We start from the raw sequence: 15,813 nt of genomic DNA, 5'->3' as shown, positions 1-15,813 counted from the left end.
TAACAGTCAAAAGATAAGATTTGTGAAAAGAATATAGATGAAATGGAAACACCTCCTTACTCCACCACCACCAGTCAGCCAACCACCACAAAGTTCAGAGTTTTAACTACCACCAGAGGATCCACTACTTCCCACCTGCCAACTAGCCTGCCCACAGAAGGTGAATTACATAGACTGCTTTAGTCTATAATGCAAAAATGCATTATTTACAAGTCTAAAAAAAATTTGTATCCTTTAACTATGTGTTCATGTTGACCCTTTTGCTTTGGGACAGTGGAAGGAGTGGGGAATACCAGTGACGATAATATATGAGGTTACTTTTTAATTGCAGCTTGAAAAACAAGGAGAGTTAAACCTTATTTTTCCTCGTTTGAGCAGCAGCACAATTCTGTCTCTAAACAGCTGTCCTATTCAACCCTACCTACCTGTGGTAGTTTAGGCATCTGAGCTGGATCTGGTCTGAAGAGACTGCTTCCACTGCTGCCTTCTAATGGAGTTATTTCTGATTCCAAAAGGCTCTCTCTGAGCTCTGCTGTGCTTAGTGCTATAGGCACATAGGGAAAAAGTCCCTCAAATGTGAACACTTTGCAAACCACTACATGGACCAACCAGTGCTAAACCCAGAACCACGGGCTTCTGAATGAAGGTGCAGAAGTTGCTCTTGCAACTGTAAGGCATGAAGGTGAGGAGTGCTGGAGAAGAGGACAGTGCTAGGCATGGAACAGAAGCCAGGCAGACTGTTAGAGAACTTGTGGTTACAATGGTCAGAGTTGCTCGTTTTCCTTTAACTACCAGGCCATAATCTGAAAGGTGTTGAAGTAGTAAATAGAATGGGTCCTATTAAAGTTAGTGAAGAAACTTCCATCACAGACTTATAATGATTTTTGGACCCCTTTGGTTCTTGTATTTGGCAAGGTGAAAATTAGAGATAGCCCAAATTAAAGACTTCTTTTGAAATTCGCCTCTTTACTTTTTTTCAGTGAGTTGACACTGGTCTTTTCATGTAATGCTTGCTGTTCTGGAGTAGTTTCTATAGGCTTCTGAACCAAATTAACTGGATAAGTGATGGTGTGTCAGTTCTCATCCTTGTTCTGCTGACTACTTAAATCTTGCCATTCTGTGAACGAGATAGCCTACTTTCCTGCTTCAGGGAAAAATTCTGCTGAGTAGAGAAGCTAATTCAAATTAATCAAATAGCATCTTTAAAATAGAATGGATAGATGGAGATTTCTTTTGGAATAGTATTTTAATACATGGGAAGCTATCGGGTGTTTGCGATATCACCAGAATTATTAAGTGGCTTGTGACAGGAAATTTTGAGCTAAAGGCATTACGGGGTGGGAATATACTGATAAGAAAAACTGGGGGCTTTGCAGCAAGAAAAGTTTAGAAGCTGTCAACACAGGATTTGGACTACATTTGCAGCATTGTTCGCATGTGCACATCTGCTAATACTGCTCCAACATTTAGTTCATTAAAACTCACAAGCAATGAGAGAAATACAGAAATAAGTAGAACTTTCAACTGGTAGACTTCTTCATATTCCTTAGAAGAGAAGCTAAGTAATTGGCGGGGGGAGCGTCACATGCTGGCTCATAGAATCTACGATATGTTAGAATTCTCAAGCAACATATGAATACGTAAAAAAAAAGACTCATTTTTAAGTGCTATAAAACAGACTATAGTATCTTTATTTACCAGTATGTTGAATCCTCTGACACTCTTGTAGATGTTTTATTAGTATCAAGAAAGTAAAGCCTTGCTCAGTATAAGTAAAAACATCACAACCTAATTTTCACTGAGATGAGTACCAAATCATTTTTTAATTGTGGCATTTGTTGGGTATTAGAAAGTCATTCCTAAAAAGACTCACATCCTAGAAAAATGCATTTTCCTACTTTACTAACTTTGAATTTCCTTTATAGATGATACCAAGATAGCGCTGCACCTAAAAGATAATGGAGGTAAGAGATGAGTTTTTGTACGTGTAAATAATATCAGTAGTTTGTAGAATTACATCTCGCTGAACTTTGTTAATCAAAATCAGACTGCAGAAATATCTTTTACGAGACTCCCAAGGTACTTCAGCCTTTTACATCTCTGTAGAAGAGCACCAGCGCAAACATGCTTGGCAGCTGCTTAGTAAATTAAATGTTTACAGCTCTCTATAACCCTTTAGGAAAAAAACATCAGATTTAACTAATTTCCAAAAATGGATATATTAAAGGCAATGTTTTTAAACTGTACGAAGACGGGGTGTGATGGTAGCTTTAAATAATAACATTTTGTTATAAATTCACTCGTAATACTGAATTATGTGATTCTTTATTAATAACCTTATCTGTTTTGTATCTGTACCTCTGTATTAGCAGAGATCCTGTATTTGTCTGTGCACATTCTTCTGTGCAAGTTAATAACATCATCTTGTCTGAACGGTAAAGGCCTCTGTTAAATGAGGCTCTGCAGGGAACTGCTCTTATCATCTTCTTTGTGGGTTCAGGGACTGAGACCTGTGATCTTTTCTTCTCCTTTTGAAGTAGATGAGAATTTTGCTCTTAGAATAGAATTAGACCATTCAATGTAGGCTGGACCTGTACTCACTGCCAACATAGCTCATCAAGGAGAATGGAAAAACTTCAACTGATTTCTGCAGTATTGGCATAGGGGAAATGTTGTTGGTGCCTACTGCCTTTCTGCTGGCCAGGCATGAGGGAGCAGCAAGGGTGGAAAGGGTGTGTGGGGCGGGGCGGAGCGGGTAGCTGGGAGCCAAGGGCAGCAGCCAGGCAGGCACAGGGGACCTCACAGACAGGACACTGTCCTGCTGCCCTTGAGCAGGGCGAGCAGAGCAGCTCCAGTGACTAACCAGGGTCAGCCAGTGATCACCAACCAAGCCCAGAGAGATGAGGCAGACCCAGGTCGAGGCAGGAAGCTGGTTTGGCAAGGCAAAGCCAGGATCAGCAGGGTACAAGGTCAGACACAGCATGCCTATGACACAGCTCAGGCAAGGACCAAAGGCCTGAGCTCAAATGCAGCTTCCAAATTCCTATGCAGAGAATGTGGAGGTGGAGGCCCTTAGCTACTCTCACAGCTACACAGGTTGTGCAGCTGCACCATGTCAGAGCAGACCTTGAACACAGGCAGCAAAACCCTGAGAAGGAAGGGATGGACAAAGAGGAGCACAAAGATAGCTACAGGCTGGCTAAGGCAATTAGAGCCTGCTGGTGTACTCAGGGCCCTGGCAAGAAAACAGTGTCAGAGAGCAGCAAGAACAGGGCTGTTCCATGAGGGGAGACAAGCTGGGAGCTGAAGATGACCCCAGCACAGGCAGTGCTCTCACCAACAAGACAGTGGGCAGAGCTGGCTGCTGGTACCAGCAACCCTCAGCAGTCCCCAGACAATGCAAGGTGACTAACTGGGTCCAGGGTCCATCCAGGGAGTCCAGTCAGAGCAAAAGGAGCCAGGGCCAGAGATAAGGCTATAACAGAGGTACAAGGTCCAGCCAGAGGACAAGATCAAAGACAGTGCTGAATACAGGTTCACTTACAACATAGCTCAGGCTTGGGCCCGGGCTTAAATAGAGTCCCCAGACCCATGGGCAGGGGTCCCAGGTGAGGCTGGTCAGGCACTGAGGCTATTGATGCCTTCACAGCCCTGGCAGACGTCTGTCCAAGTCTTCAAAAAATGTCGTGTCCAGATGCCACTTACCATTTTGATTTGCTTTCCTGACCTTTGTTTTTCAGTTGCATTAATCCTTCAGAGACAGTATTTTCCCCTTCCTTGAAATTAAAGATTTGATCACTCCACAGGAAGCATTTGCCATCCCTTTACTGGCCTCTCCTCTGTCATTTTACTGTTACTAGCGACAGTATAACTGGACACATGGTCTACTTTTCCTTGTGTGAAATTTTCCATTTGTTGCCAGTGTTGTTTGACACAGGTTGGCCACCTGAATGATCTCTTGGAATAAGGTCATCTATAAAATCAGGGCTGTATTTTTAGCTGTCTTGTCTGTAGGAAGTTCCCTGAATCTTTCTTTCTCTGATTCTTCTTGAAATTGAATTACTTTCTGTTTTGTTATGAAATGTGCTTCAGTGCGCTTAAAGATCAATAATATGGTAAATCAGTCAGCACTTCGCTCTCACATTTCCCATCCGTTCTGTACAAAAAGCACATTCACAGCTGAGCTGTACCCACACTCTGCCTTGCTAGCCGTCTCCCTGTGACAGATGACTAGCATGGGGCCAAGCAGCTCTCTGTGCCTTGCACATCTCATGGACAGCCCAGAATAGTATGCTGTTATGTCAAAGAGAAATCAAAACATGGATTTGAGAAAATAAATTCCAGGCTTCTCCCAGTTTTGGAGATATGCAATGTAATTATATTTCCACTTGTCTACTTTTTGCATAAGATCTGGAAAGCAAACAAAATATTGAATACTTGAGCAAGTGAGGAATGGCTGAGGCCTGTTTGGTAGAGTGAGATAGTAGGGTTTGAACCATCACTTGCATTAAATATAAAAAGTCCATTTCCACACAGAAAGCTGCTCTATTTTAGGAGGAGAAACCAACAGCTGATGTGATTATTCACTTTACTTGAGCTATTTCTTTTATTCTTGAAATGAAAAAAAAAAAAGAAAAGGAAACAGGCTTCAAACAACGCAGAAGTAAAGCTGCATACCAGGATTTCTCATTCACACAGTAAATGTAGCTTTTAATCTAGGAAGTTCTTTTTGATGAATCTTCAATTATGCATTGAATTTTCCAGTGACCCTTAGATTAGGCTCAGATAAAACCTCTGCAGCCGCAAGCATATTCTTTGATTCTCTGTGATTTGCCAGCCTTTTATAAAGAGTAGATTATTTCAGGTCACGAATACAGGGTCCTTACTTTCTCACACTAGATCCTTTAAAACTCTAATGAAAGGGAACCTTTTATAGTGGAAACCAAAGCCATATTGGATCAATGATGGCGTGTGGCTTGATGTGTCCTTGGATGATAGCAGTGAATATCTGGTTAGGTACAATGAAAGGATTCTATATAAATTCTGCATCTTGCCTCTGGATGGAACTTTCAAAACCAAATGTTATAAAGCAGTAACTACATTTAAATTAAACTGCAGGTTCAGGTCAAACTTGTTTGACCTTTTAATTATATGAGAAAATCACTTGCAAGTTATTGATGTTATCCACCCACAATGTTTTGTGGCATATCTTAACATAAATTTCAGTGTTGCTTCTGTCTGTTTCTTCTGTGTTCCTTCTTTCTTCATAGACACTTGCATAGATACATGCCTAAGAAATTTTAACATACAGCTGGCCTGCCATCACACTTATTCTTAACTCTTAATTCTCTATAAAATATCATGTAGGAAAAGCTAGTCTAAATATTTCATAAGATTTAAAATATACTACAAATACTACAAATGCATATTTTTGTTATTTGTTGTAGTTGCTGTTGTTGTTGGGGGGGGTTCTGATGCAACACAGCTGACTAACTGGTTTAGAATCCTAATTTTTCATAAAAGTTGTGAACAATTGGCTATGGCAATGCAGTAATGCAATATTTTCTTGTTGAGAACTCATTGGTGGATGATTTAGATGATTGGCCAGGATGTCTAGACATTTCAATTGACCTTTTTAGACACCTTATTTTGATGATTTGATAGCTGTAATTCCCTCTCAATCTTTCAGCTTTGTAACTCCAAGGAAAGTTGTATGTGTTGAGCAGTAAGTATCAGAGAAACTGTTGCCACCTCTCATTCTTTTTGATATATTAAGTTTCTAAATGATCCAGAAGATGAGACCTATTTCAACAAATAGACAAGCTAGCCTTTTAAGGAAAATAAACAGTTTTTACATAACAAAAGTTATTATGACCACACAGTCCAAACAAGCTAACTCAGTTTAACAAATCACTATGGATTAGCTGAATCATCCCCAATTTTAAATAAAACACATTTAGTTAAACAATGGTAACCTTAACCTTCATGAAGGTTTAAAAAATTCTTAAAGTGGACCTTGTATGGACCATGATCCGCAGGATATGATTTTGTTGTGTCTTCAAGTCTTGGCCTAACCACAGGAAATAACCTTCCTGAGAGTTCATCTCATTTAATGCTAGCCACGGGGGACAAGCATAAGCCATTCTCTTGGGCTCCTTTTGTAGCCAATGGCAAGAGATAGGCAAGAGAGAGTCATTCATGTCATCCTAAAATAAGTGTCCAAAGTGGGAAAAGTTATTATCTGTAGTTGCCTATCTCTATTGAATACAGAAAAAGATCTCTATTCTGATGACCATCCTAGAGTAGACACCTTACTTTTAATGTAACTTTGAAGTTACATTACATTATCTCCATTCTTGGTGTCATAGCTAGTGTGTTCTGATCCCATTCCTTTGCAGAAACTCAGCAGGCCAAGATTCAGACCTCCTTTTCCACATCTCCTCTTGTGAAAAAAAAGGAGGATTTGAGGTGTTTCCTATTATTGCAAAACTCCTGTTGAGATTAGGTTCTGAATAACATAATTATATGTTCCACTGTGCATTTCCCACTTGATCGAAACTGCTCGTGTTCCACTAAAATTGCAGAGCTCATGCGATTTTAGGCAAGCAAGGATTTCCTCGTGGACAACATGACATAAACTCTATTTTATTTATGCTGTACTATATGCTATGCTTATATAAAAAAAAATCTCATCAGGGAGCTGCTTTGGAATTGTGTCATTAGTGATGGAAATAGGAAAAAGAAAAAAGAGAAAAGCATCATAGCACAAAGATAAGCAAAATAGGTTGATGGTAGATAGAAATGTGCTAATAGGCTAAGAATATGAAAAAAAGTGGCTTCATGAAGAACAGTTAGCCACCTCAGTTATCAAATAAACCAGAAAGAGAAGAACCTTGTACAGAGTTTATTGTATTTTAACTCTTTTTCTTATATTTAGGAAGGGGGAGAATTCCAAAGGGATCAAATAAAACACAGATCAAATAAGTCAGGGAATCAGCTCATATATTGGATTTTACACTGTAGATTACAAACTAAGAAATGCTGATACATCTCTGCATTTTATTCTGTATTTCTCCCTGAATGTTTCTAAGTTGTTCTTCCTCTGTCATTTCTCAGCGCTAGTTAGATTTGGAATCAGGTCTTGAAATATATTAAAGATCTCTCTTGTTTTCTGCAGTATGACTAAAGCATGATCCCAAGCATTTTGCTAAATGCTGCTCACTGTCTTCTGCAAGTTCAGCTGTAGCACTCAGAATAGGAAACCTTTATTCATAGGAAAAGGTATTGAATCTACAGCATGTGGCTGTAACAAACATGAAACTGATGTGCCCAGTGTACTCTGAAATAATTCAAGTTCTTTCTTCTGAGGAAATCCTGTGACTCACAGAAGCATGTACAGCCTTGCTGCTCTTCAGTATGGTACTAGATAGGTGCATGCTTGCAGATATCTTGAACTGGAGCCTTCCAAAGCCTCGAGCATAAGTTGCTACAGCTTGGAAAAGAGACAGCCTCTGATATAAAGACTCCCATCTTCTTTGTACCTCAGACCCAGGTGGAAGGATATTCTACATATTATATGCAATAACCAGTGGACTACATGAATTTTCTAAAACTAGTAAAATTATAGATATCAGTCACTATCCGCAGATGGGATAAACTGTTTGCTTCACATGCGTCACTGCATAGAGAACTGATGGTATCTGCAACACGTTATGCATAAAGAAAACTTCAGTACGCCATCGTTAAAGCCTTGGTAAATGCCAAGCTACCCAGGCAATCTAAACTACCAAGGAGCTCAATGAGAAAATCTTTATGGAAAAGCCATTGAAATATTGAGAAAGTTTTCCCCCTTACTGTTCAGGTAGGATTCATTGCACCTTATTATAGCTGTCTAAGACTTAAACATCACCTGGATAAGTTAAAGCTGGCTGACTAGACCAAGTTTGTAGCCAGCAGATACAGCCAGAAAGCCCCAGCGGGAAATATGTCCCATCCTAATACAGGTGTTTAAAAGAGCTGGAACAAATTGCTTCTGGAGATGCCTGTCTCTCCACTTGGGCTATGTTGGAGGCCTAGACAACTAGGTTAGACAAGATATCTAACTTTTACAATCCATATAGGACTCATGGTTGGAATATTTAGGGTAGAGATAACTTCATCCTTGTAGCTGGGAGCTTTTCTGTTAAATCACTCCAACTTTTTATGCTAGTGCTTTTTTTCTGAGATATGGCAGGTGTCTAGAGCACATTCCTGCCATTATGTCATGGTTCCAGAACTTATGAATTCTAAATACTCAGTGCAGTGGAGACAGGAGTTAATTACATTCCTATCGACAGATAATGCATAAGTAATTTTGCATGGTACAATGATCTACCAAGGCCATGGATTATTATTCTTTCTGAAAATAATTACTTTTTGAACCATGATCCAGCTCAAGATTTTTTAGCAGGGTGGTAATTAACTTGCATTGCTACTGTAACATTTTGGGGGGGGGGAAATTGTCTGTGTATTTTCAGATGTTATTTAATGGAGGGGAGATTTGTATAGCTCAATCTTTCTTAAGTATACAACTCTTTGACATGCAGTGCTGTGTGTTTCAGAACATGTGAGCTGCACATTTTAAAATCTTACTTCTGTCAGGAGGTTCTAGTTTAAATTTTTAACCAGGGGAAAAGTGCTAAACTCATCCAGTCCAGAAAAGAAATAACAGCACAGATTAATAATCTTTATTTTCAGGAAATTTAATCTAGTAACATTGATATATTGTGTTCATTTCAGTCTGTTTTATGGTGCTTTGGATTGTACTCAAGTGTTCCTTAGACCCGGATACTTCTGACTTTTCCAGAACTTTTTGCGTGTCCATTGCACCCCAGTTTTGCATTCGTCATCTTATTACAGCTGTCACCACAGAATATGTACCAATAAGCAATACAACCTGCAGAAAGTCAATCAAATAATGACTGAGATTTCCCTAAGTAGTACCACTGGAATTTATCCCCAAGAGAGCAAATGTCAGTTTCTGCCTGCAACACCGAAGGGCATTTTTATGCCATATTAGACCTTATATACTATGTTAGATTAAAGAAAACATGATGTTAAAAAGGTTTAGCTAAACCAGAACAATTGCGTGTAGACTATTTGACTTACCTTTATGTCTGACTCATAGTGCTTTAGTTTGTCTTTGCTTCCCTAAGCGGGTATAAAGTGATACAAAAGCATCCACTCCTTGAGTTATCGTGATTTGACTAGAAAGGCATACAATTAAGTAAACTAGTACAATTTGTGGACTTTGTACTAGCTCAAAGAGTTATCCTGGAGAGCACATGTAAATCTAAATGGAGATCAGATGGAAATGAAAATGTGATATACTTGGTAAAGTTTTAAGACAAGGCTGCATTACTTAATGTTTTATCTTGCTGTGTGTTACCATTGCTGTCACAGTGCTGTGGCAATGTGACAGGCAGGGCACACAAACGCCTGTGATCTGTCTTTTTAACCACCTATTCTGAGTGAGTCAGCCTGGTGGCTGCAGCCACAGCCTCCTGCAGTCTCCTCTACTCCTCTTTGCTATCACTGTGCATGGGTGGCTGTGAAGGATGGGGAAAACTGAGGTTAAGAAGGCTAATACAGTTCTACACTCTGCATCAAAGCTGATGTACCTGGAGCTGTTCAGTCTCCACAGGGAAAATGAAACTCCAGTATGTAACTCTGGAAGCACTAGATACAACTTCAGAAAGGAACAGCCTGCTTGGTCTGACAGTTGTGTGTTTGCTTTCAGTAGGGTTAAGAGGAGTCAGTGGGTTGACTGAATATAAACGTTTGCGATCTGGTGACCTTTCCTCCTCTTGGAGTTAGCAGCAGCATCAGCTGCATTGCCAGGCCAAATGGCACGCTGTAATATTGAGCTTTGCAGTGGCAAATGCTTGATGCTACTCCATATTGTAATGGTTTAATGGTTTAAGTGGCCTCAAGCAATTGAAACTAAAATTAATACTGATGACAACTTTTGTAGTGTTAGGTGATATTTTAGGGCAGAATAATGCAAGTCGTTAGCTAACTCATTAAGAGTGCTGGCATCCTGTATACAGAGGGATTTGGTTTTGTTACGCTTGCATCTATTTACTGCACTAAGCACTTGATAGTCTTGGAGGGACTTACTTACTGTGTTGCCCAGGGCCCTGCAGAAATTTGATGGCAAAGCCAGAAACTAAATTCAGAATTTGTGGGTTACAGTTCATAACATTGTCACTCAAAGACCAACTTTCACTGGTTACATGCAGTGGGAAACCTATTTTTAATGCGTTTTCTGAGCCATAACTTTATAACTCATCATGAAACCAGGAGTACCAGTGGCTTAACCTCAAAATGTTAACAAATGTTAAGGAAATGAACCCACAAAAGCAAGAAAATCAAACTCCATTACCATGAAGAAGCTGAGAAGTCCAGAGCATTCAGTTCCTTAAAGCCATAGAGAGCACATTTCTATGGAGATTCCTCTGATTCTCTGGAGAATCCTTCAAAATGTAAACTCCCTTCTCCCCCCTCAAAGTAAATCATTAATTGTGTGTTCAAGGATCTGCATTATATACAGAAAAAAAGCTTAGTTTAGGGAGCAGTATACCTATCCCATGAAACAAGCAGTCTTCTGGAGGGTTCACATTCCACCTGTAAATGGGCCCCCCCCCAAAAAAATCCAATGGCTCCCCAATTTATCAGTAAATCCGTTTTTGTAAAGCAGCTGGACACGCTACAGCTTCAAAATCATAGCCAATACCGCAATAGTCATTACCTAAATATGTGCATTGGAGAATACAAGGGAAATGGTGAAGTTAGCAAATGAGCTATTAAAGAAGGGCACGTTCACACAGAGACTCTGAAAATGTTATCACAAATTCTGTTTCTCTAATGGTTAAATCTATGTAATATATATTGATAAGTACTAAGAGTACATAAGTGTTTATCATAGATGTGATTATACCTGAACATATACATTTTTCCAGTCTGGCACTGTTTCATCTGTAAGAGTGATTTTCATGCACTTGTACCCTGAGCAGTTTTGCCACAAAACTAAGTCCAGAACTAAGTGACAGGAACACTACCAACTTAATATATCAGAATTTCTGTATTCATAAAGCTGCATAGATACTGTCACTCTTATGAGATAATCTCATATTCATCTGACCAACCAGCTAAAAAATCATGACTTTTGAATGCTCGTTCATGATGTGTCTAATTGCTACCATGTGACCTAACAGCAAACATTCATTTTATAATAAATCACTCCTATATGAGAAGCAATTTCTAGTTTAATTTTCTATCTCTTTGTGATGTATTCAGTGGTTGAACATAAAAAAATTCATCCATCTGGTTCAGAAAGGGAGAAAAGCACAAAGCTGAGTTTTCTTCATGTAGAAACAGTATTATCATCTTTGGGCTGACTGCTGCTATTTAGGTCATCTGTATCCCTGGTTTTGCCAGTATAGCTGTGTCAGTCAGGACTGTTAACAACATCTGCATCTCATCCCTCTAAGATGCATGTCTAGCTAAACAATGAATTTAAATTGAGGCTTTTTCCCATCTGTTTAAAAGGTAAGAGTGAAAACGGATGACATGGCTCTTGAAAGAAAAAAACAAAGTTTTATTTACCAAGTCCATATTGCACAATGTGATTCTTCATTTTTTGTGTCATTTGCCCTTGGTTCCATGTCCCTTTCAATAAAGGAAAGCTTCTAACTGAGAAGAAATAACAGAATTTCAGATATTTTCCCTTCATTTTCCAGTAAAACTTTTTCACACTTCTGCTCTCAAGGGTAGAGATGTTAATTTCTGGATAACAAACACTTTTCCATTTTCCATCATGAAAGGTGTATATGTATGTATCAAAGTTTTTCTCTGGTAGATGTAAAACTACCATAATGGAAACCTTGCATAAACTTTAAATAGTAGATAACATTGTATTTCATTATTTTGTGAACCTCAATGGTTAATAATGGTTAATGGTTATAGTAAGATAAACCATATTGAGAAAGTATCCACAATGTGTTTACAAAGGCTCAATGTAACTGTCCCATTTTGAACTATCTTAAAATATTTTTACATACCTTTGCTCCTGTTAAAGTCAGTATCACAGTTCCCATGGGCCAGGACAGACTCTAATTCATGATAATTCTTTGAGTTTTTTTAATGTTTTTCCTATGTCCAAAGAAGCTAATCCAACCGTAATTAGAGATATAACACAATAATACAAAATGAAAGAAGGTAGTCTCAGTGTGTTTACCATAAAGACAATGAGAACATATTTATTATGTTTTTACTTTTTTTAGACAACATTCCAGCAGGAGAACAGTTATTTCATGTTTGTATTGTGTCCCTTTATATTTGGGGAGAAAAAACAGTTACCTGCTGTTTCTGTACTGTCATTCAGCACGTAATGAGAAGCAGATTAATCCTGCGTATGTTAACAGTCTCCTTCTGCTTAAAAAGTTTATACATGAAAGAGTTTCAGGAGGAGTTAGAATATATAAATATTACATAGTATACCTATAGATATAGATATAGTGTGTATATAGTTATAGAGTAGATAGATAGAGCATATTGTATATAACAACTGCTTTTCTGAGCACAAGAAAAGGAAAGCTTAGGGAAAGCTCTCCTGAGAAAGGATTGGGAAAGGATTGGTCATAAGACAAATATCATCCTCTCTGTGGGCTTAGCCTTGTCTGGAACAGCAGATGTGCTGTGATAAGCTTAACAAGATCCTGCACCTGAAAAAGTTTTTGAGTCCTTTTTTTTACCTATTTCCTTTAGCGGCTTTTTAAAAGACCTGTCAGCTGATTTGCAGCAGAGAGTATTTTCAAAGTTGACAACGCTGTTTATTGTCTCTGTGCGAAGAGAGTGAAATCAATTTCTCATGAGTATTTGAACCCTGGGGTCAATGAACTGAATTTCGATTATGGAAATTACAAGTTACTTATCCTTGTTGTCATGTAAGAAAAGCATTTCTTGTATGTCATTAGTTTTTGCATTTGGCATTCTGATCACTACACTGATGTCCATGCAATACTCTACCCTTAACCAGTAGAAATCTAGGCAGGCTGTTGTCACCTGTGTCTTATTTGGAAGTGACAGTATGCTCATTTGCAAAGCTGAATACTAAACACTGAGAAAATATCAAATCAGAAGGGATTAATTTGATGGCATTTACAGAGTGGTTAGGACCTTTGCTGAAATCCAGCATTTTTTAATATGCAGAAATGTTGTTCTGCCTTCAACAATAACGTAGTAACAATACGAATTACTCATTTAGTGTAAATTGGCCTGCAAATGAATACAAGTGATAAAGTAGTTTATGATGCACCAATGTGTCATTGATGGAAAGAGTCAAAGAGTATGAAGTTGTCAAAAAAAACAATTATGAGACAGACAAACTAGGAATCCTCTACTCCTTCTGGGGAGCTGCTACTTCTCAACAGGATGACTCACATAAATAACTGCTCATCAATGGGAATTAATAGCCCAACCCAGAGCATTTACAATAAAGCAGATCTTTCCTGATGGCCTTTCAATTGCTTAATTTACATTTGCTTGGTGCTTTAAAATATATGTGCTATTACTAAATACCTTACAGTGCATGAACAGAAATTAAATCTGGAGCTTGTGTACATTCATCTGTTCTCAGTTGAAAGTGAATAGCTATTTAATAAACCATTAATCAAGTAAAGGACTCTGCTGCCTGAAAGTTACAGGCACTTTTCTGGGGTCATCTTTCCTTCCTCTCTCCTCCTCCAGGAATCTTGCATCCTGTGCTACGTGGAGCCACAACTACCAGGAAGTGTTTTAATTACCCTTTGGCTGGGAATGCATTTGAAAATGGGTCTTCCATGTCCTAGGCAGTAATTTCTTTCTTTCACTGCCTTCATAGGAGTTAAGCAAGGAGAGGTCTGATTCTGGATCCTGTTCATGCCTAAACTCAGACTAAATATCTTCACTAAGCACCGTTAAAATTGAAGTTCCTGTAGAACATGTATTCATGAAAGGTATCGTCAAGATTAGGCAGTACCAGTGGGGGTTCACACTTGCAATTTTGTATTTGATTCATTAATATCTCTTGAGTCCTATCTTAATCTCCCAAATTGTTGTTGTTGCTGCCTTTGTACTCTGTTTCTGACATCTCAGCTTTTTCCCACAAGCTGTACATTGACTTCATGAGAAAGAGCAGAGCAGCAGTATATATGCTGTCCTGCCTCAAGATTTTAGCAAATATGGACAAAAGCGGAGGAAATTTGCATGAACCCCTTCACTTCCCCCATAGATTTGCTTTCCTCATTATACTTTAAAATAGCATTTGGCTAAAATGATACATTTCATTTTCCTTTTTTCTCTATTGTTCAATGGTCCCATGCAATCTATTTGTGGGAACAAGCCATGCAGGCGTTTCTTGGTCTGTTGATAAGAAGTGCTGCCACACATGAATGGATGCTTGAGCTGTTACGCTGAGGTTAACCATTTCTGTTTTCTTTTATTGCCCTTCATTCAAGGCATTTAGCAGTATGTAAGGACCTAGATCAACAGATCCTTCTTCTATTGTTTTCCAATTTTCCTTTTTAATGTTAGTGAGGAACGCTTTGCTCACCATCTGGTGAATAGTAAAAGACCACATACAGTTGTTGTTACTATTACTATTTATGATTTGTTTCAAGCGGTACCCATAACTTAATAGCTGTTTTCTAAGAACAAATAAAAGGGGCAGTCCCGCCCCTCGCGGACCATGACACTCAAAGAGAACCAAACAAATCATTCAAGGAAATGGCAGAACAAAACAGATGGTTGTAGAAATCAACAATTTTCACTATAGGCAGCTTGGCAGACAAGCATTTTGTGAGGAAATTTAGAAGTGGAATTAAAAGAAAAGCTCCCGCAAATGACACCACAGGCAGGTGTTGTATGGAGTAAGACGCAGAGGAGAACTGAAGGATTGCCAGAGAGACAGACAGCAGTGGGAATATTAAAATCACTGGTACTCTGCTAGTGCTTATTAAATCCAGGGCTTCTGAATCACTCTGCTGCCTGCCCGCCTTGTTTGCAGGTAGTGATGGGCAGAACAACACTTCTCCTTTTATGCAAATGGGGATGCTGAACATCATTTTTTATTACCATGTTTGCACTTGCTGTGATTCTCCAGGATGTCCAAAATAGAAATCATACCCATGCACAAGCAGTTCTACAGATGTTGACTCATTTATTGAGAGACTTTTTGACAAAGTTGTTAAAGGACTTTCAATCACTTATTTGGAAGTACTGCTGACAAGCTGCTGTGTGACAAAGAGAGACTTGTTTTCTCCTGACAGCAGCATAACATAAGCAACCTCTTGGTTTCAATTTTAGTAAACGGATGGTCTTCCATCCTAATTTGAAACCTCGAAAGAGTTTCTGATGTTTCTCAACTTGAAGCTTGCAAAAAAAAACCAAAACACCATATCCAAAACGTATTCAATTAATACCTGTTGTCTGTAGGGCAGCTGTGATAGTTTTATGAGAAAATCAAAGCCAAATTCATTATGAAGGTAAGTAGGAACTTTCAGATGTCCAGACTAGTTTCAAAAGGAAGGACACTCATTTTGTTTATTGTGCTAGAAATAGTAAAAGATTTAGAAGTGTCTGTTCAATAAGATTATATGAGCATTCAGCTGTTTGAGAAAGACTCATCTAATACCTTTTTCCAACTTGGGCTTTGGAAAATGAGGAAACTACAATAGAGGAAAAGCAAATCTTCATTTACCAGCTATGAAGTGGAATGAATAAGACAAAAGTTAG

General features: G+C 38.7%; 1 protein-coding gene across 1 annotated transcript in view; it reads left to right on the top strand.

Annotated features, from left to right (window-relative positions):
- Nucleotides 1-15,813, top strand: part of PLXDC2 (plexin domain containing 2) — a 273,041-nt gene that overhangs the window by 244,200 nt on the left and 13,028 nt on the right. The window contains exons 11-12 of the mRNA XM_064505957.1: nucleotides 7-160; nucleotides 1,926-1,964. Coding sequence (XP_064362027.1) covers nucleotides 7-160; nucleotides 1,926-1,964 — 193 coding nt within the window. The remainder of the gene's footprint in view (nucleotides 1-6; nucleotides 161-1,925; nucleotides 1,965-15,813) is intronic.

This window comes from Dromaius novaehollandiae, chromosome 2 (assembly GCF_036370855.1).
Source record: "Dromaius novaehollandiae isolate bDroNov1 chromosome 2, bDroNov1.hap1, whole genome shotgun sequence".
NCBI lineage: Eukaryota > Metazoa > Chordata > Aves > Casuariiformes > Dromaiidae > Dromaius > Dromaius novaehollandiae.
This window is presented reverse-complemented; position numbering and strand designations above follow the sequence as displayed.